This window comes from Dreissena polymorpha, chromosome 12 (genome assembly GCF_020536995.1).
Source record: "Dreissena polymorpha isolate Duluth1 chromosome 12, UMN_Dpol_1.0, whole genome shotgun sequence".
Taxonomy (NCBI): domain Eukaryota; kingdom Metazoa; phylum Mollusca; class Bivalvia; order Myida; family Dreissenidae; genus Dreissena; species Dreissena polymorpha.
This window is the reverse complement of record NC_068366.1, coordinates 56,570,244-56,597,953: the sequence shown is the minus strand read 5'-3', so window position 1 is coordinate 56,597,953 and position 27,710 is coordinate 56,570,244. Positions and strand designations below refer to the sequence as shown.

General features: G+C 36.7%; 1 protein-coding gene across 3 annotated transcripts in view; it reads left to right on the top strand.

Annotated features, from left to right (window-relative positions):
• LOC127853107 (AP-3 complex subunit delta-1-like) overlaps nt 1-26,814 on the top strand; it is a 60,544-nt gene extending 33,730 nt beyond the window's left edge. For 2 of the 3 annotated variants that reach the window (XM_052387328.1, XM_052387326.1), the window contains exons 16-33: nt 1,400-1,631; nt 4,532-4,689; nt 5,041-5,145; nt 5,478-5,604; nt 7,721-7,823; nt 10,034-10,200; nt 11,069-11,145; nt 11,505-11,679; nt 13,617-13,775; nt 15,270-15,413; nt 16,035-16,205; nt 17,350-17,397; nt 18,163-18,300; nt 19,710-19,850; nt 20,496-20,581; nt 21,717-21,841; nt 22,435-22,514; nt 23,314-26,814. In XM_052387328.1, the coding sequence (XP_052243288.1) occupies nt 1,400-1,631; nt 4,532-4,689; nt 5,041-5,145; nt 5,478-5,604; nt 7,721-7,823; nt 10,034-10,200; nt 11,069-11,145; nt 11,505-11,679; nt 13,617-13,775; nt 15,270-15,413; nt 16,035-16,205; nt 17,350-17,397; nt 18,163-18,300; nt 19,710-19,850; nt 20,496-20,581; nt 21,717-21,841; nt 22,435-22,514; nt 23,314-23,415 (2,338 nt within the window). In that variant the 3' untranslated portion in view covers nt 23,416-26,814. The remainder of the gene's footprint in view (nt 1-1,399; nt 1,632-4,531; nt 4,690-5,040; nt 5,146-5,477; nt 5,605-7,720; nt 7,824-10,033; nt 10,201-11,068; nt 11,146-11,504; nt 11,680-13,616; nt 13,776-15,269; nt 15,414-16,034; nt 16,206-17,349; nt 17,398-18,162; nt 18,301-19,709; nt 19,851-20,495; nt 20,582-21,716; nt 21,842-22,434; nt 22,515-23,313) is intronic. The other variant, XM_052387327.1, reaches the window with a different exon arrangement.
• Nucleotides 26,815-27,710: the final 896 nt, after the last annotated feature.

Genomic DNA, 27,710 nt, shown 5'->3' with positions numbered 1-27,710 from the left:
AGGTGGTTTCCGGATGATAACTCAAGAACGCTTGGGGCTAGGATCATGAAACTTCATAGGTACATTGATCATGACTTGCAGATGACCCCTATTGATTATGAGGTCACTAGGTCAAAGGTCAAGGTCACAGTGACCCGAAATAGTAAAATGGTTTCCGGATGATAACTCAAGAACGCATACGCCTAGGATCATGAAACTTCATGGGTAGATTGATCATGACTCGCAGATGACTCCTATTGATTTTGAGGTCACTAGGTCAAAGGTCAAGGTCACGGTGACCCAAAATAGTAAAATGGTTTCCGGATGATAACTCATGAACGCATATGCCTAGGATAATGAAACTTCATGGTAGATTGATCATGACTCGCAGATGACCCCTATTGATTTTGAGGTCACTAGGTCAAAGGTCAAGGTCACGGTGACCCAAAATAGTAAAATGGTTTTCGGATGATAACTGAAGAACGCATATGCCTAGGATCAACAAACTTCATAGGTAGATTGATCATGACTCACAGATGACCCCTATTGATTTTGATGTCACAAGGTCAAAGGTCAAGGTCACAGTGACCCGAAAAAGTAAAATTATTTTCGGATGATAACTCAAGAACGCTTTTGCCTAGGATCATGACACTTCATAGGTACATTGATCGTGACTCGCAGATGACCCCTATTGATTTTGAGGTCACTAGGTCAAAGGTCAAGGTCACGGTGACCCGAAATAGTAAAATGGTTTTTGGATGATAACTCAAGAACGCATATGCCTAGGATCATGAAACTTCATTGGTAGATTGATCATGACTCACAGATGACCCCTTTTGATTTTGAGGTCACAAGCTCAAAGGTCAAGGTCACGGTGACCCGAAATAGTAAAATTATTTTCAGATGATAACTCAAGAACGCTTTTGCCTAGGATTATGACACTTCATAGGTACATTGATCGTGACTCGCAGATGACCCCTATTGATTTTCAGGTCACTAGGTCAAAGGTCAAGTTCACAGTGACAAAAAACGTATTCACACAATGGCTGCCACTACAATGGACAGCCCATATGGGGGGCATGCATGTTTTACAAACAGCCCTTGTTTTACATTGATGTTTTAATTATATTGGATTATCGGATATATATGCTCATTAGAAAGCGGTATGTATATAGTTATTGATAACAGTAGGGTTTGTATGCATGTATTGGCAAATTACAACACAACATGGTATTTAATGATCACTGAACTGATAACGCAAATCTGTTTATTTCTGTGTACACCGTCATCTGCGTTGTATTGGATTAACAGTGTAATTTATTAGTACCGGGCCCCATTTCCAAATGATGAAAATACAAAACTGTCCAGTCATGCTCTCAATCAATATACCATATAAAACCTTTGATGTTTTCCATTGTAGTCACTTGACAGACCCAAAGGGTGTACTAGAAGCCATGTTGAAGCCAAAGATAACCCTCCTGCCAGGTCACATTCAGAGCGTGTACGTTCAAAACATCATTAAGCTGTACGCCAACATCATCAAGAGGGCTGAAGGACAGAATGGCCTGGCTGGCGTAAGGGAGGTTGGGGAGATGTTACAGGAGAAGCTTCCCATCTTTATACAGAGTGCAGATCTTGAAGTGCAGGAAAGGGTAAGTTGGTGTTTTTCACTATCATTTTATTATGAGCCCATTCTGGGATAACTGGGCTTAATGCATGTGCTTGAAGTGGCGTCCCAGGTAAGCAGTCTGTACATGCTAATCATGACTGACATTTTCCTCTTTTGTGGAATTTTTGGTTTAAAGCGAAATCTGTTTTAAATGATATTAAAGCTTATGTTTCAAGTGTTGTCTTTGATTCGCCTGTGTAGACTGCACATGCTAAGCTGGAATGACACTTAATTCACATGCATTAAGACCAGTTTCCCATAACAGGCTCTTATGATATGATTCTTTGTTTACACAAAGTCTAACTGTTATTGTCACATTTTGCTGTCACTAGCAAATGATGATATGATAAAAGATGTGTGTTGTGTGCAAGAATTACATGGCATTGTTTAAGGTCAAGGACAAACTTTGTTGAGTTCATAAGTAAAATATAGGATAGTATTTTAAACTAGGGCTTGTCTGTTCCCCAACTGTCCATGGCATTTTAGAAATTCAAAAAGAAAGACTCAAAGAAATTACATTAGGCATTGTTTCTCATACAAGCACCTAGTGGTCAAAGGTCAAATTGCAGCTCTTTTTGATTGAATCTCTACATCTGTGTCAAAGCTGTATTTAGGGGTCTCATCACCAGAATTATTTTCATTTCTATACAGCTGTTTTAGAATATGGTTGTACAGAATATTGTTTCTTTTATCATGTCTACTGCATTATCTGCTGTTTAAGGACTGGTTTATCAAAATATTAGTCTGGCTTTTGGAAAACAGGGCTTAATCGATGCACTTAAGTGTCCTCCCAGATAAGCCTGTATAGTCTGCACAGGCTAATCAGGGACGACTTTTTCTGCTGTTATTGTATTTTTATGCCCCCGGTAGGATGGCATATAGCAGTTGAACTGTCCGTCAGTATGTCAGTCTGTCCGTCCGTCCGAAAAAAAAACTTTAACGTTGGCCATAACTTTTGCAATATTGAAGATAGCAACTTGATATTTGGCATGCATGTGTATCTCATGAAGCTGCACATTTTGAGTGGTGGAAGTTCAAGGTCAAAGTCATCCTTCAAGGTCAAAGAAAAAGAAAAAAAAATTCAAAGCGGCGTTCTCATGAAGCTGCTCATTTTGAGTGATGGAAGTTCAAGGTCAAGGTCATCCTTCAAGGTCAAAGGTCAAAAAAAATATTTGTTTTTTATTAGCTGATCTATTTTTTGAAAAAAAATTATTAGCTATTGTCATCACCTTGGCGTCGGCGTCCGGTTAAGTTTTGCGTTTAGGTCCACTTTTCTCAGAAAGTATCAATGCTATTGCATTCAAACTTGGAACACTTACTAACTATCATGAGGTCACTGGGCAGGTAAAGTTAGATAAATCTGGCGTGCATTTTGACAGAATTATGTGCCCTTTTTATACTTAGAAAATTGAAAATTTTGGTTAAGTTTTGCGTTTTGGTCCACTTTTTTAAGAAAGTATCAATGCTATGGCATTCAAACTTGATACACTTACTTACTATCATGAGGGGACTGGGCAGGCAAAGTTAGATAACTCTGGCGTGCATTTTGACAGAATTATGTGCCCTTTTTATACTTAGAAAATGGAAAATTTGGTTAAGTTTTGTATTTTGGTCCACTTTACCCCTAAAGTATCATAGATATTGCTTTCATACTTGGAACACTCGCAAACTATCATAAGGGTACAGTAAAAGGACAAGTTGCATAACTCTGGTTGTCATTTTTACGCGATTATGGCCCTTTTTTGACTTAGTAACTTTGAATATATGGTTAAATTGTGTGTTTCGATCCACTTTACTTCTTAAGTATCAAGGCTATTGCTTTCAAACTTCAAATACTTTAATGCTATCATGAGGTTACTGTACCTGGCAAGTTGAATTTTACCTTGACCTTTGAATGACCTTGACTCTCAAGGTCAAATTATTAAATTTAGCTAAAATTGCCATAACTTCTTTATTTATGATTAGATTTGATTGATACTTTGACAAAACTACTCTTACCTGACATTCCACAATAGACTCCACCCAAACCATCCCCTGTGCCCTCCCCCCCCCCTCCCCCCCTTATTATTTTTTTTTTATAGATCATCCCACAAATTACCACCACACCCTCACACTATACCCCCCCCCCCCACCCCACCCCCCCAATTTTTTTTTTTAAACGGTGTAAAAACACAAATATTTATTTTTATTATTTTATGTTTGAAATACCGTCCAACCATCGCACCCAAGAATCCCCCCCCCCCCCCCCCCCCCCCCCCCCCACCCCCACCCGAATCCCCCCCCCCCCCCCCCCCCCCCCTAATATTTTTTTTTTTTTTTTTTTTTAGATCATCTCACAAATTACCACCAACACCCTCACACTTTACCCCCCCCCCCACCCCGCAATATTTTTTTTTGAAACGGTTAAAAAACACAAAAAATTATTTTTATTATTTTATGTTTGAAATACCTTCCAACCATCGCACCCAAAAATCCCTCCCCCCCCCCAATTTTTTTTTTTTTCGCGTTTTGGAATATAATGTAATACATTCCACACCCCCACACTATACACCCCTCTTCACTCCGCCCCTCCCTCCTTTGTGATTGAGAATGAGAGTCCCTTCACCTTTAAAAAGAAAATAGATGAGCGGTCTGCACCCGCAAGGCGGTGCTCTTGTATTATTTCTTAGCGGCGCAATAGGGGGCATTGTGTTTCTGACAAACACATCTCTTGTTTGTTTGAAGAAAGTCTCTTCTTAGTGAAAATCAAGCTAAGCTGAAAGTGTTGTCCATTATTAGCCTCTGCAGACTGCACAGACTTATCTGGGACGACACTTTACGTACAAGCCCTGTTTTCCCAGTGTGAAGCCCATGTGCATGTTATCCCCATGTGTCTTGTTTCAGGCCTGTTGCATGGTACAGCTGGTGAAGTATGTGCTGAAGTCCCAGGACAAAGATGGTGATACGGCAGCGGCTATAGCTGAAGAACTCGCGGCCCTCTTTGCAGGCGATCTCAACCCTGTGGCCCCTAAAGCTCAAAAGAAGGTCCCCGTTCCTGAAGGGTAGGGCATTAACAGGAATTTTCTGTTTTATGCTTTTGAAAAAATGTTTAAACTTAAAATTATGAAAATTGTTATCAACAAGAGAGAAGAATGAATATTAGAATATATAAAATTGTAAGGAATTTCAGCAAGATGTTGTGTAATAGACAGAAGGCATATCTACAGGATGTTTTCTTTGAATTTGTTTTTGAGATGTCTTTAAAATAATTATTACAACCATATTGGGTAACCTTGCCTATGAAAAATATGAGTGGTTTTACTTGGCAATCCAGTTAATATGACTGATATATAGATTAACATGTCCGATATAACATAGCAATCAAACATATATGCATTTTGCACTGTTTAAAGGTTGGACCTGGATGCCTGGATTAATGACCCGCCCTCCGAGAGTTCTGAAGATGAGGATAGGCCTGTAGGCTCCTCCATATTTGTAACAAAGGATAACAATGAAGGGTATAACCTTTACTTTGACATCACTCTTTGTTTTATGGATGTGTATCTTTAGAAATTAAGTGATTCCGTGTTTTGTGGGCCAATTTGTGCTTGAAATCCTACCATTTTCCTTCTTAAAAAGGTGTTTATAATTGGGATGACATTGACATAAGAGTAAGGAAATTGTTTACTTAATAAATAAGTTATTTTGTAAAAAAAAAAATCAAAAAAAAATCAATTATTGTGTGAGAAAATACAACATATGGCAAAATAAAACACACAAAAATCATTATCAGAAGAGTTCAACAATCTAATTTTTAACAAAAGAATAAACAATTGTTTTTTACTTGCAGGTCGTTCTACCATGAGACGGCAAAGGTGAAGGTTCCAGACATGACCCCAGAGGAGCGGACCAAGGCTAAAGAACAGAGGAGGGTGGACCAGGCTCACAACCCTAACTACCTCAAGGGGGATGTCAAGGTACAGGAGTGCTGGGTACCAAAGGAGCCTTGCTCTGTGAAAATTGGCTTAACCCTTTGCATGCTGGGAAATTTGTCGTCTGCTAAAATGTCATCTGCTGAATTTCTAAAATTAGCATTTTCTTCTATTTTTTTCAAAGAATACTATCAGAATAGCAAACAGTTTGGATCCTGATGAGACGCCACGTTCTGTGCGTCTCATCTGGATCCAAACTGTTTGCAAAGGCCTTCAAAATTCGGTTCCAGCACTGAAAATTGGCTTAATGCATGTGCGTCAAGTGTGCTGTCAACACAGGCTTATCTGGGATGACACTTTCTGTTTGACATATTTATTTGTTAAAAGGAGGTCTCTTCTTACCACAAAATCAAGTTTAGGCGGAAGGTGTTGTCACTGATAAGTCTTTATCTAGGATGACACTTGACACAAATACATTAAGCCAAGTTTTAGGCTCATCCAGGATGACACTTTACACAAATACATTAAGCCAAGTTTTAGGCTCATCCAGGATGACACTTTACTAGGGATGGCATCGAATACCAATATGGGTATTCGAATGTTCGCAAATTCATTCAATCGAATATTCGAATATTCGCATAAAACGGCTGGATTGATTTTTCCTTGTTATGTGTTAATTTCCATTGGTTTGTAAGTTATATCCGTTTGCTAAATACGAGGCTGTTTATTAACGTTGCTATCGAATAATTGTATCGCTGTCGACTAATACTATGACCGATACTGTGATCGAGCACAAATAGAATGAAAAACATCGTGTCATAGAATTTTATTTTTTAATGATTCCACAGATTTGTAGCAGACCGCGCATATGTAAAAATAAGTTTACACAAATTACACGTTGCGGTCTTCTTATCCACAGACCGTGTAAAGTATTCCATACTGCAGAAAGGGCTGGTGGCATTTTCAGATTTGAATTATGATTTCTTGATGATTGTTTAATTTATATCATCTGTTACTTTTTAGTAATTCACATATTTAAATGTCTGTTCAAACTGTGATCACAAAAACTAAATTATTATTCGCCAGTAAATTGAAGCCCTTAATTGGTACCTAATTGACAAACAACAGTTCGGGCCCTTTCTTATAGTAAGTATATTGCATTGCGCGATTTGAGTAATTCACACATTTTAATGGCTGTACATACTGTGATCACAAAACTTAATTATTTCTTCGCCAGTCAATTGAAACCGTTAATTGGCACCCCATTGGCAAACAACAGTCGGGGCCTTTCTTAGAGCGCGTATATTGCATTGCGTAATTAACACTGATACGGGCCGCGTTATCAGTTTGACACGAAGAACGTCACATCAAACATGTTACTCCCAGGTGATTTCGGTTGCTTTATAGTAAGCGGTTCGCAGGTCATTAAATATTGGTGAAATTACGTTTGGAAAAAAAATGCGAATATGCGAATATCATTTTTATTATTCGAATGCTGACCATTCAATCGAATATTCGAATAATTTTGCCATCCCTACACTTTACACAAATACATGAAGCCAAGTTTTCTCAGAACGATGCTTAACCCTTTGCATGCTGGGAAATTTGTCGTCTGCTAAAATGTCTTCTGCTGAATTTCTAAAATTAGCATTTTCTTCGATTTTTTTCAAAGAACACTATCAGAATAGCAAACAGTTTGGATCCTGATGAAACGCCACGTTCTGTGGTGTCTCATCTGGATCCAAACTGTTTGAAAAGGCCTTCAAAATTCGGTTCCAGCACTGAAAGGGTTAAATAGATCGTGTTTTACTGGCAAATGTTGACCATTTTGTTACTAGTTGAAATGTGGCTGTTTTATCAGTGAGCTCACAAACCCAAATACCTCAATGTAAACGAACTGGGTATGCCTTAGTAAATTTTTTCATAGCAAAAATTAACCATAAAGGTAATGCTTCAAGTTTGGCTGTTATAGCCACAGCATCACAACCCTAGCAAGGATGACATAACTGTTCAATTCTTAATAGTTCACGTGAAATAGAGTTACCCTTCTGGTAAACATTGTTTCTCCCAATGTTTTGAAATTCTATTTGTTAGTTACATACAAAATTACACACAAACTTGTGGAGAATTTTCATTCTCTCTACTATTAACTGTTATACAGAAGAGCGCAAGCAACACCTCTGCAGACGGTAACCTTGGTAACAGCGTGGTGGAGCTGGACCTGTCCATACCCCTACGGGTGCCAGGTGGGATACAGGTTGCGGGTACAAGTCGTTACTTTTTCACCCGCTTTTCCACGCAACAATCAATCACTGCTTTATATAGTTATCAATCACTGCTTTATATAGTTTCCAATTGCAAACAAGAAATATATAACTTTCTAATATAAATTTTCCAATTACCTAGTTTCCATCCACATACTGTATAACAGGGCTATAGATAACTTTGGGGGTATATTCGGTTATTCACCCCCTGTATTTGACAACAATTCGGTTTTTGTATATTCAATAGTTTTAGCAAAACTTTTCACCCCCTATTTTTGAGCTTAATTGGGTTTTTCACCCCCGGTTTTGGGTAATTTAGGTAATGACATATATAATATGATAAAAATCTACTAAGGTTACTATATTATTTATACAAATGGAATTCAAAAAGGTACCTGTACATAACATCAAACAATATCTGAATTTCTGATCAAAGTTAATTCATTTTTGCGTTGAATAAGACCGAGTTCGTGAAAATCGCTGCACAATGGATGAAGTTATGGCTGTTCAAAGCAATGCACCCCATTTTTGGATCATTTTTAGTTAAATACCTTGAAAATGAAAGCAGAAATTGGACGGGTCTACGAATAATTACAATATTTACACAAAAATTGATAACCGGTGAAAAGACTGCCTCCTTTTCTTCAAAGGACGGCATATAAACAATCCGATACATTTTTGTACCAAAAATAATTAGTCTAAAAAAATACGCCCGGTGTCCATAAGAATTGCGTTTTGTGACGCAAGGTTTTTTAACGGGAGTAACGTTATTAAATTTGTATTTGCGTTTTTGTACGCTTTATTTTGAATTTAATTACATTTTTGGTTATTTAAATTGCGTAATAAAGCAAATACGCTTTTTATCTATAGCCCTGTGTATAAATTATCCAGTAAACTTAATTATAAATATTTACATAACCCAACACAAACATTTTTCCAATGAGGCACAATTGTTCACCCAAAATATCAGCAATATGTATAGAGATATGATATCCTACATGTTCTTACTGAGTTTTTGCACATGTATAAACATTTTAATAATCTCATTTACAGCTTGAAGACAACATATTAATGAAAATACTTAATTAAGCTTTTTGTTCCTTTTTATTTTATGCTTTCCGGTGGTTTATAGAGAAATATCAGTGAATTAAAACTGATAATTTCACTGTTTCAAACAATGAAAATTATCAGTGAAAATTATCGATAATTTTCACTGTTTATGTTAAATGACGTCATTTTTTTACGAAATGACGTCATTTTCCCAACGAAATTCTTTAGTTAAACTCTTTAACAATGTATATAAACTGTGAAATAAAGCATAAAATAAAAAGAAAATTTGTTGGGTTCGGTGGATTATCGATTTTAATTCACTCGTGACCATATAAATTATATATTTTCACTCGTGGCTGCGCCACTCGTGAAATTATTATTTTATATGATCACTCGTGAATTAAAATCGATAATCCACCGAATCCAACAAATATCCTCTATGTAATTGTTTAACTTCAACTCGTTTATATCTTAAATAATTTTTATAATTATTTCACTTTAAAACTAGCAGTAAAAAAGTAATACCTTGCACACACTAACTATTTAATGAGCTTTATATTTGAGCTTAACCAAGTATCAGTATATATGAGAATATCAAGCACATTTAAGGAATTCATTTGCCAATATTAACTCAGTGCTGGAACAGAATTTTTAAGGCCTTTGCAAACAGTCTGGATCCAGGTGAGATGCCAAAGAACGTGGCGACTCATCAGGATCCAAACTGTTTGCTATTCTGATAGTATTCTTAGGAAAAAATCGAAGAAAATGCTAATTTTAGAAATTCAGCAGACAACATTTTAGCATGCAAAGGGTTAACCTGACACTGACTTTTATGCATTCATATATTTAAGTATCGTTATGACCATTTCATGAGTTTCTGTAATTCAATCATGTAAAATACTTTCAAGATTAATATCCTAATAACTTAACTTTAATGTTTCATTTAATTATTGATACATGTATTCAAACATTAAGTGTGAATATAGGAAACATGTAAATTCGCTGGCATTGAAATATGTCATGTGTGCTTAAAGAGTTCACACGTGTCGGGTAATGTAGATGAGCTATTACATGTGTACAACAATACACAGAGCAGTGAATAATGCCAATGTGATGCTCAATTGAGTGTCATTGAAGATAATTAATTCCTATTGTCACAGGTCTATCTTCGTCTGACCAGTATATGAAAATGGAGCAGAGCTTGCGGACGAAGAAGGCAGGCAAGAAAAAGAGGAAGAAGAGGAAGAAGGGAGGAAATGATGAGAGTGATGAAGAAGAGGACATCCCTCAGATTCACCAGGTCTCGACTGTGGAAGAGGTGCCAGAGGTGAGTGGGAGATTGACCAGGGGCCAGAAATAGATTGCTCTACATTTCTCTTTGTTCAAGTTTTAGTTTTTCAATGTTTAGAAGAAAGTGGATTTTAATAAGCAATCATTTGCTTTTATTTACTATTCAAATTACATCCATGCAGTAATACTCTTATCTTACCACAGTATTTAGTACATATCTAGTAAAAACTATGTCAAATTATGTTTCATTTATGTTAACATCACTAAAGCATATTTGTAGGATGAATGTACCTAAAGAAACAAATGTTTTTTTATAAAATCAAAAAGCTGGGTTGGATGATTAAACTTTTTTCATGAAATATATATTTTAACAATGTAAGAACCTTTACCTGTATACCCTCGTATTAACATTCAGTATTTAATAGGGCATCTTTTGTTTAGGTTTAATTGCAATTAGATTTTAGCAATTCAAATTTCAATATTTAGAGGGGGTGTTTGGGGCAAAATAAAAATACAAAAGCAGATACAACATTTTCGTGCTTTACACTCAGTATTTTTACCAAAATATTATTTTTACCTAGCCATTATGTGTACATGTAATATGCCCATTCAACATAACAACATGACAGAAAGATTTTAGCATGGCTCTGTGGAAAGGGGGTTTATGGGAAAGTGTAGTCCCAGATTAGCCTGTGCATTCCACACAGGCAAATCAGGGACACCACTTTCCCCTTTTATATTTTTTGTTTCAATGAAGTCTCCTTTTAGTGAAAATACAGTTTAAGCAGAAATTGGTGGCCCTGAAAAGTCTGTGCTGACTTCACAGGCTTATTTGGGACGACACTTTACGCACATGCATTTAATGTTATTTCCACAGAGCAATGGATAGATGTACAATATTTCAGGGTGCTGAAGCCGTGTCAGACAAGGAAGAAGATGGAGGTGACCAACGTTACAAGAAACTTGACATAGACCTAGATGAGTATGTTCTGATATGTTCAATATCTTTCAGTAAGAGTAGTTTATAATGTGTACAATATATTTTAGTTATGTAGATGAATTTGGTAATAGGTTTTGAGTGTAACACCTGTCCATAGATCCTTGCTTTCATGATCCTTCTAAACACATTTCTTATAAGTGATCTGTCCCAACTATTAGGAGCACTTGTTTCCTATGGACACATTGCAGGCTTGCTTACGAATTCGATTTTATGTAAGCTGTTTTCAGCAAAATGTGATTAACTCTTGCTGCCGGTTGTCCATCTGAAAATCATACAAAATATGATGTTATATAAACAATAAATGCTGATAAAAAATTACATTTTTATTTGTGCCTTTCCAGACCTCTGAGACCTGGTGAGATACTACCAGTACGCACCCACAGGATTGTGCCTGACCACAAGTTACCAGAGCCAGAAGAACAACCCAAAGAGAAAAAGAAGCACAAGAAAAAAGAAAAGGAAAGCAAAAAGGATAAAAAGAAGAGTAGAGACAGCAGAAAGGAAGAACGGGAAAAGGTTTGTAGTTGTTTATGTTGTATAGTATATAAGTAGAATAATTCATGCTTTTTTAAAGTTTTGATTTGTTTGATTTGAAGGGGTTATACCTCTTGAAAACCAAAAGGTAATTGAATGAAAATATGTGTTGAAATGCATCACTTTCATCATGGGCATATCATTACAAGATACGAGTTATTGTTTTGAATTCAAGCTGTGATACATTAAGCAGAGATTTTGAAGCCCTTCACTTGTTAATTATAAATCAGACCTGCAGAGATTCTCAAACGTATACTGGTGGTCTTATAATCTTATTTTTCCCCAAGCATCAACAGATGTTTTAGTTTGACCACAGATTCTTATATAATATGGAGATAAATGGGCTGAGATAACTTCATGAAGACAAAGGTAGTGCAATATATATAAGAGTTAATGCTAGTTCAGCAAACTTGCTTATTTCAATTTCAATAATATCAATATCCAGATTCTTTATAAAGACCATTACCAACATCTTTCATTTGAGCCTTGCTCTGGCAAAATGGGGATTTAATGGTTGTACACGGGCTAATCAGGGACAGCACTCTCTGCTATATAGGTAGTTTTTATGTCCCCCACTATAGTAGTGGGGAACGTATTGTTTTTGCCCTCTCTGTTGGTCTGTTGGTTGGTCTGTTGGTTTGCGCCAACTTTAACATTTGCAATAACTTTTGCAATATTGAAGATAGCAACTTGATATTTGGCATGCATATGTATCTCATGGAGCTGCACATTTTGAGTGGTGAAAAGTCAAGGTCAAGGTCATCCTTCAAGGTCAAAGGTCAAATATATGGGTCAAAATCGCTCATTTAATGTACACTTTTGCAATATTTCAATATTCAAGATAGCAACTTGATATTTGGCATGCATGTGTATCTTATGGAGCTGCACATTTTGAGGGGTGAAAGGTCAAGGTCATCTTTCAAGGTCAGAGGTCAAATATATGTGGCCAAAATCGCTCATTTTATGAGTTCTTTTGCAATATTGAAGATAGCAACTTGATATTTGGCATGCATGTGCATCTCATGGAGCTGCACATTTTGAGTGGTGAAAGGTCAAGGTCATCCTTCAAGGTCAGTGGTCAAATATATGTGGTCCAAATCGCTTATTTTATGAATACTTTTGCAATATTGAAGATAGCAACTTGAAATTTTGCATGCATGTGTATCTTATGGAGCTGCACATTTTGAGTGGTGAAGGTCAAGGTCATCATTCACAAGGTCAAGGTCATCCTTCAAGGTCAAACATCATATAGAGGGACATTGTGTTTCACAAACACATCTTGTTGTATAAAGGAAGTCTGTTAGTGTTAATCCAATTGAGACTGAAAGTGTTGTCCCGAGTTAACCTGTGCAGATTGGGTTTTATACCTTATGCAACCTACATACCCTGTCCACAAATGAGACCACACAACTTGGGTGATTTTATGCGGACAGCATAGCTTCTGACCATACTGCCCTGGCTGGTCTGGATCTAAGCTGGCCGCATTTTGGGTAAGAATCATTTTTAATGATGTAGGTCATATTTTTATGTTCCCCAGTCTATACTGGGGACATATTGTTTTTGCCCTGTCTGTTTGTTGGTTTGTTTGCCCCAAATTTTAACATTGGACATTACTTTTGCAATAGTGAAGATAGCAACTTGATATTTGGCATGCATGTGTATCGCATGGAGCTGCACATTATGAGTGGTGAAAGGTCAAGGTTAAGGTCATCCTTCAAGGTCAAAGGTCAAATATATGGGGGGAGGACATAGTGTTTCACAAACACATATTGTTTTAATATGCCATTTATCATGCAATATCAAAATAAATTCATAAATTACAATCATTATGAGAAAGAGTGACATGTGTATCATCCATCTCCTTCCCTTAATGCTCGATGAAACCACAGAAGGCCATAACCACCTGACAAATGTTTCAGAGGAAGCGCAAAAAGCAGTCCATACCAGGGGAGGCTGATGAGCCCAGCCTTCTAAAAGAGGACCACGAGGAGATCGCTGGGGACAACACACCGCTCTCCTCCCCGCGGGACAAGGACATGCCCTCCAGGGGCGCCACCGCAACCAACAGCACAGACAAGGTAAGGGTTGGGCATCTCATAGGCATGATTCTGTAGCCATCTAGTGTTAATTCCTTTCAGCGGGATTTAATCCTTTTTGATGTCTGTTTAAATGCTGTACCAATTTTGGTGAAAATTTTGTAGGGAAGAATTTTTTAAGTTGTATGTCTTGTCATTTCTGTATTGGAACATTTATTGCATATTTTAATACATATGTTATAATTGAAAAAAAAATGTTACAATGATACTGAGAATGCCGTTTTTTTTAAGGAATGTATTAAGCAGTCTTTTTTATTTTGCATTTATACCAAATGTCAGTAAAAAAAAGATTTTGAACTTTTGCTTCTGTTTAGCTCACCTGAGCACAACATTTTCATGGGTTGTGCTAAGTGTGAACTTAAAGGTAACCATGACAGTGTTTTTCAGTATGTCCATGTATCCATAATGTTTTTATTCAAACGACATTCCCTGAAGCACAATTTGATGAAATTTTACAGGAATGTTCTTTGGTGGTCTTCTTTGAAAATTGGTAAAATCTTTCCTGGTCATTGATTAATTAGGTATCTGGGCCCGAAAAGAGATTTTGCAAATGAAAAATATCCTCTGGAACTTAACAGCTCAGAGATTCAATATTTAGTTTGTAGCATTGTATCGTGGTCCTCTACAAAGTTTGCTAAAATTGTACCTCTGGCCCCACCAATTGTTGACATATATAGAAGACAAATCTTGTTATATGAAACTGCAAATCTTTGGGCTTTCATATTTGGTATGTAGCATTTATAAGAGGTTCTCTACATAGTTGTGTGTAAATTAATCCTGTGGTGTCGAAAAGGTAACTAAACTACATGATCAACTGTTTTACATAGTAGAATTATAAGTAAATTGGTGACCCCAGGTCACATTTGGCCATGAAACTGTAATTCCTATTTCAGCCCTAAATGTGCAATATATTGATGGATTTGGAAATAACTTGCCACAAATGTAAACCATTATAAGAGTACGCATAGAGTCTTGCGTTTTACAACCGCGTCTGATCCTCAGATTGAAGTGTCAAAGTTGCAATATGTACATCTTGAAAATTCCTGTCTCATCCATAATTATGCTTGTCTGGGTTGTACCTTTTTTATTCATCATGCAATTTAAAATATCGTACCACAAGTGTAGTATGTATCATCAAGCTCCTTTCCTCATAGGTCATGGTCACACCTTGAGGTGAAAAAATTGGCCATAAACAGCTTTATTTGTTACATAAGCAGAATTTATGAGACAAAAGTAGAAAGTGGGATGGGGGCATTCTAGCACGATGGACACATGTTTTGTTCATTGTACACACTTTTAAGTTCTTGTTTAATCATAATACTTAAGAGTTTTCTTACAAAGAACACACATGCATCAGCATAATAACACTGAGACATTACACAACATAAAACATCAGCATAACAACAATGTAACATGGCATGACATTAAACACATCAGCATAACCTGAATTTAAAATTACACAACAAATGATTTCAGATGAATGACTACGAGTTCTGGATGTCCAGCACTGATGCACAAAGCCCTGCCCACAGTGAACCCCAGGGAAAACCCACCACAGAGGTCAAGGTCACCCCTGTTCAGGATATAACATCAGGGGACGAGGCCAAGGTCGACACTTCAGTAAGCACCAATATTGGGGGAGGCTCGTTCAGGGAAAACTGGGCTTAATGCACATGTGTAAAGAGTTGTCCCAGATTAGGCAGTGCAGTTTGCACAGGCTAATCACAGACGACACTTTTTGTCTAAACTGTATTTTTGCTAATATTAAGAGACTTCCTTAAGAACCATAAAAAGAGGAGGTGTTGTGCCTGATAGGCCTGTGCGGACTGCACAGTCTAATCAGGGGTGACTCTACACTCAAGCATTAAGCCCAGTTTCCACAGGATGCAGTAACTGCCTGAAAACTTATACAGAAATGTTTTGTTTGGCTTGGAAATGTTTGATACCTGCGCAGGGAGGGGTCTATTATAGTCTATCTCTCATTTGGTGTTACAACATCAGTTTTTGGGTCACTAGGTCAAAGGTCAAGGTCACTGTGACCTCTAATAACAAAAAAAACTAAAACATTTATGACAAGCTTTCATTTATTCAATACTGCACTGGCAGCTGCGGTGCTCTTGTTATATAATGCTTTTACTTGATAGAAATGCTACTTAAAAATTTGGTTATTCCCTTGAACTATCAACTTAACCCACTGCTTGCTGAATTAACCAATGAAAGTGTGATGCATTCTTTGCTCAGGCACATTCCAAAAAGAAAAAGAAAGAGAAGAAGGAAAAAAGAGAAAAGAAGGAGAAGAAATCAAAGAAGTCAAAGTTGAAGGCAGGGGATTATGAGGAGGCAGGGGGAATAACTACGCCGTCCCAAGAAGTGGTTGACCCTTCACAGCTAGAAACACCTGTTACAGCCAAGGTAGTGTTTACAACCAGGTGCTGATGAAATATTCGGAATTTTTAAATTAAGTCTTCAATTCATCACAGATGTATATTAAGCATTTAATGTCTGACAACCAAATATGTTCACTGTGGTCATTGTAGATCGTGGATTTTACCATTTTTTGCCAATTATATTATAAACTCCTCCCCAGCTTTTTTAAGATTGACCATGTTCCTTTCCAAAGTACTTTATTTATTTTTATACGCCTGTTTTTAAAAACGGGACGTATTATAGTTTCACCCTTGGCGGGCAGCGGGCAGGTGGTGTCCACAGCAGTGTCCGCTCTCTGATTCAAATAGTTTTCATCCGATCTTCACCAAACTTGGGCAGAAGTTGTGTCTAGACAATATCTAGGTCAAGTTCGAATATGGGTCATGCCAGGTCAAAAACAAGGTCAAGGGGTCACTGAGTGCATTTCAAGGATTAAGCATGGTGTCCGCTCTCTAATTGAAGTAGTTTTCATCTGATTTTCACCAAATTTTGTCAGAAGTTGTGTCTAGATGATATGTAGGTCAAGTTGAAATATGGGTCATGCTGGGTCAAAAACTAGGTCACGAGGTTACTTAGTGCTTTTCAAGCATTTAGCATGGTGTCCGCTCTCTAATTGAAGTAGTTTTCATCTGATCTTCACCTAATTTGGTCAGAAGTTGTGTCTAGATGATATGTAGGTCAAGTTCGAATATGGGTCATTCCGGGTCAAAAACGAGGTCACAAGGTTACATAATGCATTTCAAGCATTTAGCATGGTGACCGCTGTCTAATTGAAGTTGTTTTCATCTGATCTTCACCAAATTTAGTCAGATGTTACATCTATATGATATCTAGGTCAAGTTCAAATATGGGTCATGCCGGGTCAATAACTAGGTCTCGAGGTCACTTAGTGCATTTCAAGCATTGAGCATGGTGTCCAAAACCTTCGAACGGGCGTATCTTGTGACAGTTTGGAACTCTTGTTTCTATTGTTGGATGTGTGTGAAGTATTGTGGATGAGGTGTAATGTTTCTAGAATTGTAATGCTGAAACCAGTTTGCCTTCTTAAAGATCAGAGTTTAATAGAGATGGGGGCACAGCAGTTGTTTGAATATTTTTGTCTTAAGTCTTTTATTCTGTTTATTTTCAGCCGATGTCAAGTTATAGACTCTTAGCTGAAAATGCTTCTATTAAAATGGTAAGAACCAGATTCTTATGCAGTATGATATCAAGAGTGCAATTATAAGCAGTGATAAAGGTTACATGTATAGTAAATATGGAAGGTAGTCATCATGTTTCATTCATATTAGAAGTGAGCCTTTTCATGGCCATCATATGAGACACGTATGTGAAATGGGTCTTATGTCTTATGTGACCAGTGTACCCTTTGCCTTGCGTGATTATATAGCAGACAGTGTAGCTCCTGACCAGACTGCTCCACTGTGCAGGCTTGTCTGGAGCAACTCTGGGAGCATTCAGCCTAAGACCCATGTGTAAACGACCTAGCTTATATTTTTAAATCACAAATCTCACTACATTACTTTTGTGAAAGGACGATGTAAACATGAAATGGCAGCAGGCCAATACTCAAAAGTTTAAGATTTATGAACATGTTGAGGTTATATAAAAAGCTTTTTTTTTTGTAGGTTAACAAACAATCTGACACTTGTTCTCATTTCATACCAAATTTTATGAAACATTGTCCAGCATATTTGTTTGTAGTATTGCTGGCTAATAAATAAAAGTCCTGAACACATTTAATAAAGATAGTGTCAGTTCCTATATGTCCTTAAATCATATGGTTTGCCCAGTTATTCTAACCCATTGATTTGTTTAAACTATTGCAAATGCTCTTCATGTATTCACAAAAGTCCTAAACGACTTTGATGAACAAAACTCCTAAACAAATTTGATAAGACAGGGTAATGGAAGCACATGTTAGATCCTGCTTGTTCCATTGTAGATGTATGAGACCCGTGTGAGTCCCCAGCGTGGAGACCAGCTGATCCTCTCGGTCGTGTTCACAAACCTCACTCCACACCTTGTCAACAACCTTGAGTTTAACGTCATGGATACACTCAACACTAAACTCTCAAGAGGGGTGAGTACGCACCAGCACTTTACCTGCCATGGGAGTGATTGTTCTTCTTTTCATCATATTTCCTCGTTTTCAGTTTATTTTCCTTCCTGTTCAGCTTATTATCTCCTTTTCCTTGCAAAAATGTGTTTGACAAATTGTTGGTAAAGCAAAAGTATCTATTAAAAATGAAAAGTTTTGGTTAACTCAGTATGGGTATTAGGGTATTATCTAGACATTTTATTATGCTCCCCAAAATTTATTTTGGGGGGAGCATATAGTCGCCGCTTCATCTGTCCGTGCGTGTTTGTTTGCATGTGTGTGTGCGTCTGTCTGTCCGTCCGTGCACAATTTTTTGTTGGGCTATTTCTCAGCAACTAATGACCGGAATTCAATTAAACTTTATGGGAAGCTTCACTACCAAGAGGAGATGTGCATATCATCAGCGGGTTCTGGTTGGATGATTTTTCACAGAGTTTCGGCCTTTGAAATTTTCCATTAACTGTACATATAGTGCAATTCTTGTCCGGGCTATTTCTCAGCAACTAATGACCGGAATTCAATGAAACTTTATGGGAAGATTCACTACCAAGAGGACATGTGCATATTATCAGCCGGTTCTGGTTGGATGATTTTTCACAGAGTTATGGCCCTTTGAATTTTTTAAGTTGCTAAACCATCCATCGGATTATTTTGTCCAAAGTTATGCCCCTCAAGATGTTTCCTTTTATCTGAATATATAGTGCAATATTGTGACCAAAAAAAACTTTGGGGAGCATCACCCGTCTCCGATGGTTTCTTGTTTATTTAAGCATTGCTCTTGACCTAGAAAATGTGTGAATATTTTATTTTACATGAGCCTCCCTCTGGAAACATTGGCTTGATGCATGTGCGTAAAGAGTCCATCTAGATAAGCCTGTACAGTTTGTTCAGATAAATCATGGGCGACACATTTCCCCAGTTGCATAGAAGACACATTTCCCTCAAACGGGATTCTCTATAAAAAGAGACTTTCAGTAAACAAAACTAACAATAAGAGCGTAATGTGTTGTCCCTGATGAACACATGAAAACTTAACAGGCTAATCTTGGACAAAACTTTGGGCACATGCCTAAAGTCTTGTTTTCTGAGTTCAAGGCTAAAATGAGTCGTGTTCTGAGAAAACTGGGCATAATGCATGTGCATAAAGTGTCGTCCCAGATAAGACTGTGCAGTCCGCAAGGGCTAATCAGGGACGACACTTTCCGCCTAAATTGGATTTTTGCTAAGAAGAGACTTCATTTAAACAAAAAATGTCATAAAAGTGGAAAGTGTCGTCCCTGATTAGCCTGTGCGTACTGCACAGGCTAATCTGGGATGACACTTTACGCACAAGCATTATGCCCAGTTTTCTCAGAACGCACCACAAATATCTTACAACACCCCTATTCCAGATGGGCCAGGCCAGCCATGATGCAGTGCAGGTGCCCTTTGTTCTGCCTGCAGGGCTCAGTAATGAGGGACAGTTCGCCTTCTCTGTTGACAGCCTTGTGCAGCCCACAAAACTACGAGGCACTCTCACTTACATGGTTAAGGTAAAATCAATTGTTCAGAATATTTTGTTTTACTTGTGGAAAGTATTGAAATTACTAGTGTGGATTTTAGAACAAGATGGATTGTTGAGCATAATACTATTGGTTTGACATGACTGTTTATTATATAAAATTGTTAGTTTTACTCTTACTGCACTGGTTTTAATATAACTTAATTATTATATCAAAAAAGACCAAGCAGTTTATGTTACTGGTTACAAAATCGTGTACAAGTGTTGCCAGGCAAAAACGATATCTTATGTCAATGGATGAGTTGTGCATTTATGGACTGTAGGATGGCTGGTGTCAATTATAGATACAAATTTTTTCAAACATTTAAGGGATTATACGAGTCACTTTTAAGAAAACTGGGCATAATGCGTGTGCGTAAAGTGTTGTCCCAGATTAGCCTGTGCAGTCCGCACAGGCTAATCAGGGACGACACTTTCAGCTTTTATGGTATTTTTAGTTTCAAGGAAGACCCTCCTTACCGAAAACCAAGTTTAGGCGGAAAGTGTCGTCCCACATTAGCATGTGCAGACTGCACAGGCTAATCTGCGACGACACTTTACGCACATGCATTATGCCCAGTTTTCTCACAACGCGACTCATGTAAAGCCAACTCTGACTCCTGTTGCATAATTTCAGATGGCAGAAGGTTCAACACATGAGAAAGTGGATTTCCGTCTTACTTTCAACTGCAGCTCATTTATGTCTGCCCTTCCTTGCAAAAGGTATAACTTTTTTAAATGTTATAGTGATTATGTTTTTTTTGAGGATTGATCCAAAATATTTGAGCTGTTGTCTAGGACCTGGTATATGTATGTGAGTTAAGTATACCACAAGCTTATCTGGGATAACATTGTCCGCCTAGACTGGATTTTTCTTGGGAAGAGACTTTCTGTAATCGAAAAGTTCCATAAGAGCAGAAAGTGTTGTTGCAGATAAGCCTCTGTGGACTGGGATGCTACCTTATGCATGTGAATAAAGCCTGGTTTTCCAAATATTATTTTCGATTTGCATGGGTCGGTTCAACCACAAATTTAAACATTGAATGATGTCTTTAATCTGAAATTTGAAAGACTTAAGTGTATTATACATGCTAGTGATAATGAACACATATAGTTATAAAGGATTTTACAACTAGAAACTGCACTTATGTACTATACAATTGTAGATTGCAAACACTGACATGTTTAATTATCCCTTATTGTTTAAAGTCATGCCCTTTCAGTCCTGAGGTGTATCAAATTCAGTGCAAGGTTATCTTCCTTTCAGTTCTGAGAAATTTAACTTTCAATTTGGAGTTGTCTTCCATTCAGTCCAAAATTATCTCCCTTACATTACTGAGTTCTCTCCATTATATTCCAGAGTTCTCTCCCTTTCAGTCACAATTTCTATCCCTTTCATTAATGAGTTCCCTCTGTTTCAGTTATGAGTTATCATCCTTACAGACCAGAGTTTTCTTCCTTTCTGTATAATGTTATCTCCTGTTCAGTCCAGATTTCACTTCCTTTCAGTCATCAGTTCTCTACCTTACAGTCCAGAGTTCTCTCCCTTTCAGTAAAGAGATCTCTCCCTTTCAGTCCTGAGTACTTCCTTTCAGTCCATAGTTCTCTCCCTTACATTCTAGAGTTCTCTTCTTTGCTGTTATGATTTCTATCTTCTTCCATTTGTGAGTTCTCTCTTTTTCAGTCCAAAGTTCTCGCCTTTACGTTCCAGAGTTCACTTCTTTTCACTCCTGAGTTCTCTCCAATTCAGTCCGGAGTTCTTTCCCTTTCAGTCCAGATTACTTCATTTCTGTCCAGAGTTTTCTCCCTTTAAGCCCAAAGTTCTCTCCCTTCAAGTTCAGCGTTCTCTCCCTTTCAGTTCTGAGTTTGCCTCACTGCTGAGTTCAGGAGATCTCACCGAGAAGTCCACCATGAAATGCACGCCACTGGAGAACAGCTTTGATGTCTCCCTGCTCAGAATATGCTTCTACAATCATTTTAAAGGTATTTGTGGATACACTATTGGATAAAAATCAGGCTTATTTCAGCTGAATCTCATTAACATTTCACAGTGTCCAGTACATTTTATTTCGTTTGAGCATTAATGGCATTTCAATTTTATGTCTGAATTATACAATATTGAATGGCCATTTTATTTGTTTCATTAAATCCAGAAAATATATAGTAACACTAAAAAAAAGGACCATAAATGTATTAAGTTAAGCCTGTCAATTATTCTTGATACACATACATAGAAATGCTAACTGCCATTAATTTGCTGTGACTGTTTGGAGAAGGAGTGTAACAAGGGCATATCTGCTTCTTAAACATGTATTACTTAGGGCTTTGTTATGCACTTTTGGTTGACTGTATCTCTCCACACCCTATGTACAGCATGTGTATCAAAGAAGTATATAGGATATTAAATCTTGTTCAAAGGTTCCATGAAGTCGCCTTTTACTGTTCAAATTCTTCTTGAAGGGAACTCACAGCCTTCTTCTGAATGCAATAAAGGACTATTGTGACATGTGGTTTTAATTCTGGATTAGCCTTCTACCTAGACTTGTTAATTGATATTTGTGCTTGTTTGGTTTCAGTGGTGGAGAAGGTGGAAGGTAGTGCCTCCCTCTATGGTCGCTCTATACAGGGACACCACTTGTGTCTCCTAGTCAAATATGTGAGTAGTGTGTCCTGATTAATGATGCATCATCTTTGCCTCCTAGTTTCCTATTTCAGTTTGTTGACATTCAAATGTTTAAAACACATAATTATTGAAAAAAGGTTTTATCCTTTGTATGTTGCCAACACGATAGACTGTACATAGAAAATGTTGAGATATTTCCATTGACCTGCAAAACTGAAGCTTAGAAACTTAATGACTACTGGAGCAGATTGAGATCTTGCATATGAGTCGCGTTCTGTGAAAACTGGGCTTAATGCATGTGCGAAAATGTCGGCCCAGATTAGCTTGTGCAGTCTGCACAGGCTTATTAGGGACGAAACTTTCAGCCATATGATATTTTTTGTTAAAGAAAGTCTTTTCTTAGCAAAAATCCAGTTTAGGCAAAAAGTGTTGTCTGTGTGGACTGCACAGGCTAATTTGGAAACACTTTACGCAAATGCCTTAAACCCCTTTTTCACCGAGTGCGGATCATATTTAATATCCTTAGTAAATAATGATGATATAATTCTTCAAAGTTTGTCATTACATGTTATTGGAATGAACAGTTTTATTTTTAGGAATATTTGTGTATCAAATTATTGAAGATAACTATTTAAGTAAACTTCATTTTATCTTTGATAATTCCAGTGACACAATGGTCAATAACTAACATATCAATTGATATTCTTTATCTAAAAGCTCTCCTGTTGAAGGCAACATATATCCTTGTTGCAATTTGTGTAATCCTTTAACTGACTTGGATTTATTGATTGTGTAGATTCCAACGGTAACACATAGTTTTATTTTATCACAGAATAATGGGGAGATAACTGTAGACGGGAAGTCAGCAGAGGGCGCCCTTCTGTCCAACGTCCTGGCTGATATCAAGACCGTTCTCACTTCTGACGTCTTGTAGCATTCCATGGAAAAAATAGTATTTTCACCCAGTTTGTGATAATCATTGCTAAAACTTGTTTGTATAAGGAGACATACAGTAGCACAAGTAACTTGGTCCATTGGCATAAAGCAGTTGCTCTATATGTAATACTGAGTCATTTTGAACGGCATTTATGATTGTATGTAAAGCAGTTCATTTTATTAAGTTGAAATGCTATATAGTACTAATGGGCTCTGCAATACATGTTAATATAAAGTATAAATATTAAGTGTTTACTATTACAGCTATTATTAAGCCAAAATGTTTTTCATGAAAACAGTGTTTATGTTTTTACAGTTAAGTTGTCAGTTGAATGGAAGGACCATATTATTGTGTATCATATTTTCCATAAGTAAAGTTCTTAATTATATTTGAATCTGTGTAAAATACCAACAACCTGATGTGTTTTTACAAACATTTTGCTAAAGACCTGAGCTATATTAATACTTTTATCTCATGTTACACTGGTGACTTTATTTTGTGAGACAATGTTACTGGTATACCAGTTTACTTTCATGGTCTATACATATTATATACTTACCTACATTATCGCTGGAACAAATAACATTGTATAAATGCTTATTTATATGAATACAATTCATCATCTATTGTGCAATGCTTTAATATGTATATAAGTGCTCTGGAATGTTGATTGATGCTGTCCTTAACCCTTTCAGTGCGGGAACCGAATTTTGAAGGCCTTTGCAAACAGTTTGGATCCTGATGAGACGCCACAGAACGTGGCGTCTCATCAGGATCTAAACTGTTTGCTATTCTGATAGTATTCTTTGAAAAAAAACGAAGAATATGCTAATTTTAGAAATTGAGCAGACAACATTTTAGCAGAAGACAAATAACCCAGCATGCAAAGGGTTAATGTTTGAGAATACAAATACAAGTAACACAAGATGTATGAATGGAGTGGGAGCATAAATACAATGACATTAATGGACAATACATTTAGTGATAACATTTATCTGAAAATTGAAATGAATGAAATATAAAGCAAATTTTATCAAATCACTCTTTTGTGATACGGGTTCACAGTTTTAGTTTTGTATTTAGGATACTTATTTTCTATAATTCAACTTTTGTTAAGGATTAATGATCGGAAACTGTTGTAATGCATGTTTAAAACATTTCCCAGTATATTACATTTTCTAACTTTAAACATATTTATAAAGTGTTTCATAAAAGGTCTCGTGAAGAGCTTTAGCAAAAGAAATTATAATGTTCATATTTGCATACATGTATTTGGGAGTATCATTATCTCAATATGTTATGCTTTGACTCTATGGAACATATCAAAGGTCTTAAGGTTTTGATCGATGATGATAGAGCAATAAAAGGTGTGTTTTAAATGATTCATTTATTCCTATGATGACTAAGATTTAGTTTAAACCTATTTATTTTAGCTCGATTGCATAGAAAGTAATTCCTACTTGTTTGAAATGCTCTCGAGTCCATTTCCTGGGCCTAGAACCAGCACTTGGTGTCTATATGGGAGATCGAAAGAACGCTCCCACAGCAGGGATCGAACCCGTGACCTCCCGGTCGCTAGGCGGACACCATATCCATTACACCACGGTGACTAAGATTTGTCATGCAATACTTCGTTCTTGACCTTGTAAAAGAAAGAAATATCATTTAAATTTCTTGTCGAAGTTCTAAACATGAATTTAAGTTAAGACTGACATTTAAGTTTAGAATAAATAAACATTTACTATGAATATGTTTATAAACATGTAAATGATACCATTGAAATGAACAGAAAAACTGAATTAAATTATTTATAATTTACTGTGTCATGCAAAAATGGCTCTTATGCCATATGCAGCCAGCGTCACTCCAGACCAGCCCGCGTAATCAACAGTATGGTCAGGAGTTACGCTGTCCAGTAGACATTCACGCAAGGTGTCGTGGTTCCATCAGTGAACAGAGTAGGTCCTGTCCAGACTGTGCAGATGCGTAGGCTTGTCTGGAATTAGGCTGGCCACATATGGCATAATACCTCTATTTGCATGATGCGGGTGAAATTGTTGGTGCTTATCAATTATACGTCTTCAAAAGTTGTATCCCAATTTAACTCTCAGTGCTGGAACAGAATTTTGAAGGCCTTTGCAAACAGTTTGGATCCAGATGAGACCCCACAGAATGTGGCATCTCATCAGGATCCAAATTGTTTGCTATTCTGATAGTATTCTTTGAAAAATTCGAAGAAAATGCTAATTTTAGAAATTCAGCAGACAACATTTTAGCAGGCGACAAATTTCCCAGCATGCAAAGGGTTACATGTGTTGGACCATTATTTTCATAAGACGGCCCCAAGCTATAAGCATAATTTTTGGTACATGTTTGTGGCGAGAATCAGTCAGATGTATGGCCATAGGTGTGTACTTAAGGGACGGGTGAAACTGAATGTGGCTATTGTTCTGACTTAATTTGTGTTTATGTCATTTACTTGTCAATCCTTACACTCCTTACAAATACTCGTCAGCCTCTATGGTATTCCCATGAAGTAGCTATTCAGTTGTAACAGGGACCTATACAAATGTATAGGTCCCTGGTTGTAATCTGTTACAGGATGTATATCTTATTGAAGCATGACAAGCTGTTAACAGCTCTTTGTTGTTACTATTGTAAATGTCAATTATGTTTCCCTAATATTTGCATTAAATGATTTAATACTGTTAAGTCTTAAGGTTGGGCATTTAAATGATGGATGCCAAAAATAGGTCAGATGACTTTGTAAAATGTTTTCAATGTTCATGCAAAACATATACATGCACTTATAAGTGGTAGTAATGAGTACGTGGTTTATTTTATCATCTAACCTAGCTAGGAATACTTTGGGATAAATTCTACAATAATATTTTACTGCATATTCTAAATTGTTAAAGGCAGGTGCATAAAACATAAAAACCTTGTTATTTTGCATCCCTGACTTTAAAACAGGATTGCAGTGATAGTAATTTATTCCATTTTAGTCAATAATTATGGACAAAATCTACATAAACAATTTACCAGTTTTTCCAAAACATAGTTTTCTGCAGCTGTCTGCTCTGTCTTTCTTTTTTTCTAAAATAAGTTGTGCAAGGATTTCATGTAAATTGATTGGAGTATTTAATCATGTGAGATTCTGCTTCACCGAAATCTAGATTGATAAATGGTCAACACAATCCTTGAATGGGCAGTACCCTAAATGCATTCAATTTCACAATGCTGTGTTCTAAATGTGTAAGTAAGACAATTATATGTGTGGGTTGATCATTCTTTTGATTGTATTGTTTTAAATCTATTGTAATTATGTTATGAAAAATATTAAGTTGTTGAAATGTTATATGATTAGATAAATTGCAAATAAATGTATTACATGTGCTTATGTGTTGCTTGAATTTTAAAGAAATAAATGATCAAGTAGTAGTATGTTCGTTGATTGCATAAACCAGTTCATATTTTTATTGCTGTGCATTGGCCTTTATCTTGACTTGCGCTTTTCTTATAATCTTTCTTAATACCGATCCCCGAACCCACTATTTTCACGTTGTATGTATTGTTCACCGAAACACTGGCTGGTGTATGCTATGAGAGAAAACACACCAACATAATTGATCTAGACTTTTATTCAATTGAATGAGAGTCAACAGTTATCATGTTGTACCTTAATGCACGTTATCAACCGTGCATACCGTATGATAAAACAAAGCGAAATTGCAGCTGCAACAACAAGAGAAACCCATTTATAGCACATGGTCTTCTTTTTATGACAAATAATAATAATACAGTGGGAGACAGCAATAGAGCACGCATCAAAAGCACAAAAAACACATTTATAGCACATGGTCTTCTATTAATGACAAAGAATAATAATACAGTGGTAGACAGCAATAGAGCACGCATCAAAAGCACAAAAAAAACACATTTATAGGATATGGTCTTCTATTTATGACAATAAATAATAATACAGTGGGAGACCGCAATAGAGCACGCATCATCAGCACAAAAACACATTTATAGCACATGGTCTTCTATTTATGACAAATAATAATACAGCGGGAGACAGCAATAGAGCACGCATCAAAAACACAAAAAAACACATTTATAGCACATTGTCTTCTATTTATGACAAAAATAATAATACAGTGGGAGACGGGTTCACTAACGCCAAAGACCTATACAAAGACCTATAGATGTTATCTATAGGTCTTTGTTATATGTTATCTATAGGTCTTTGCTAACGCTAACTACCTGTGGAGCAGATTAACTTAGGACAT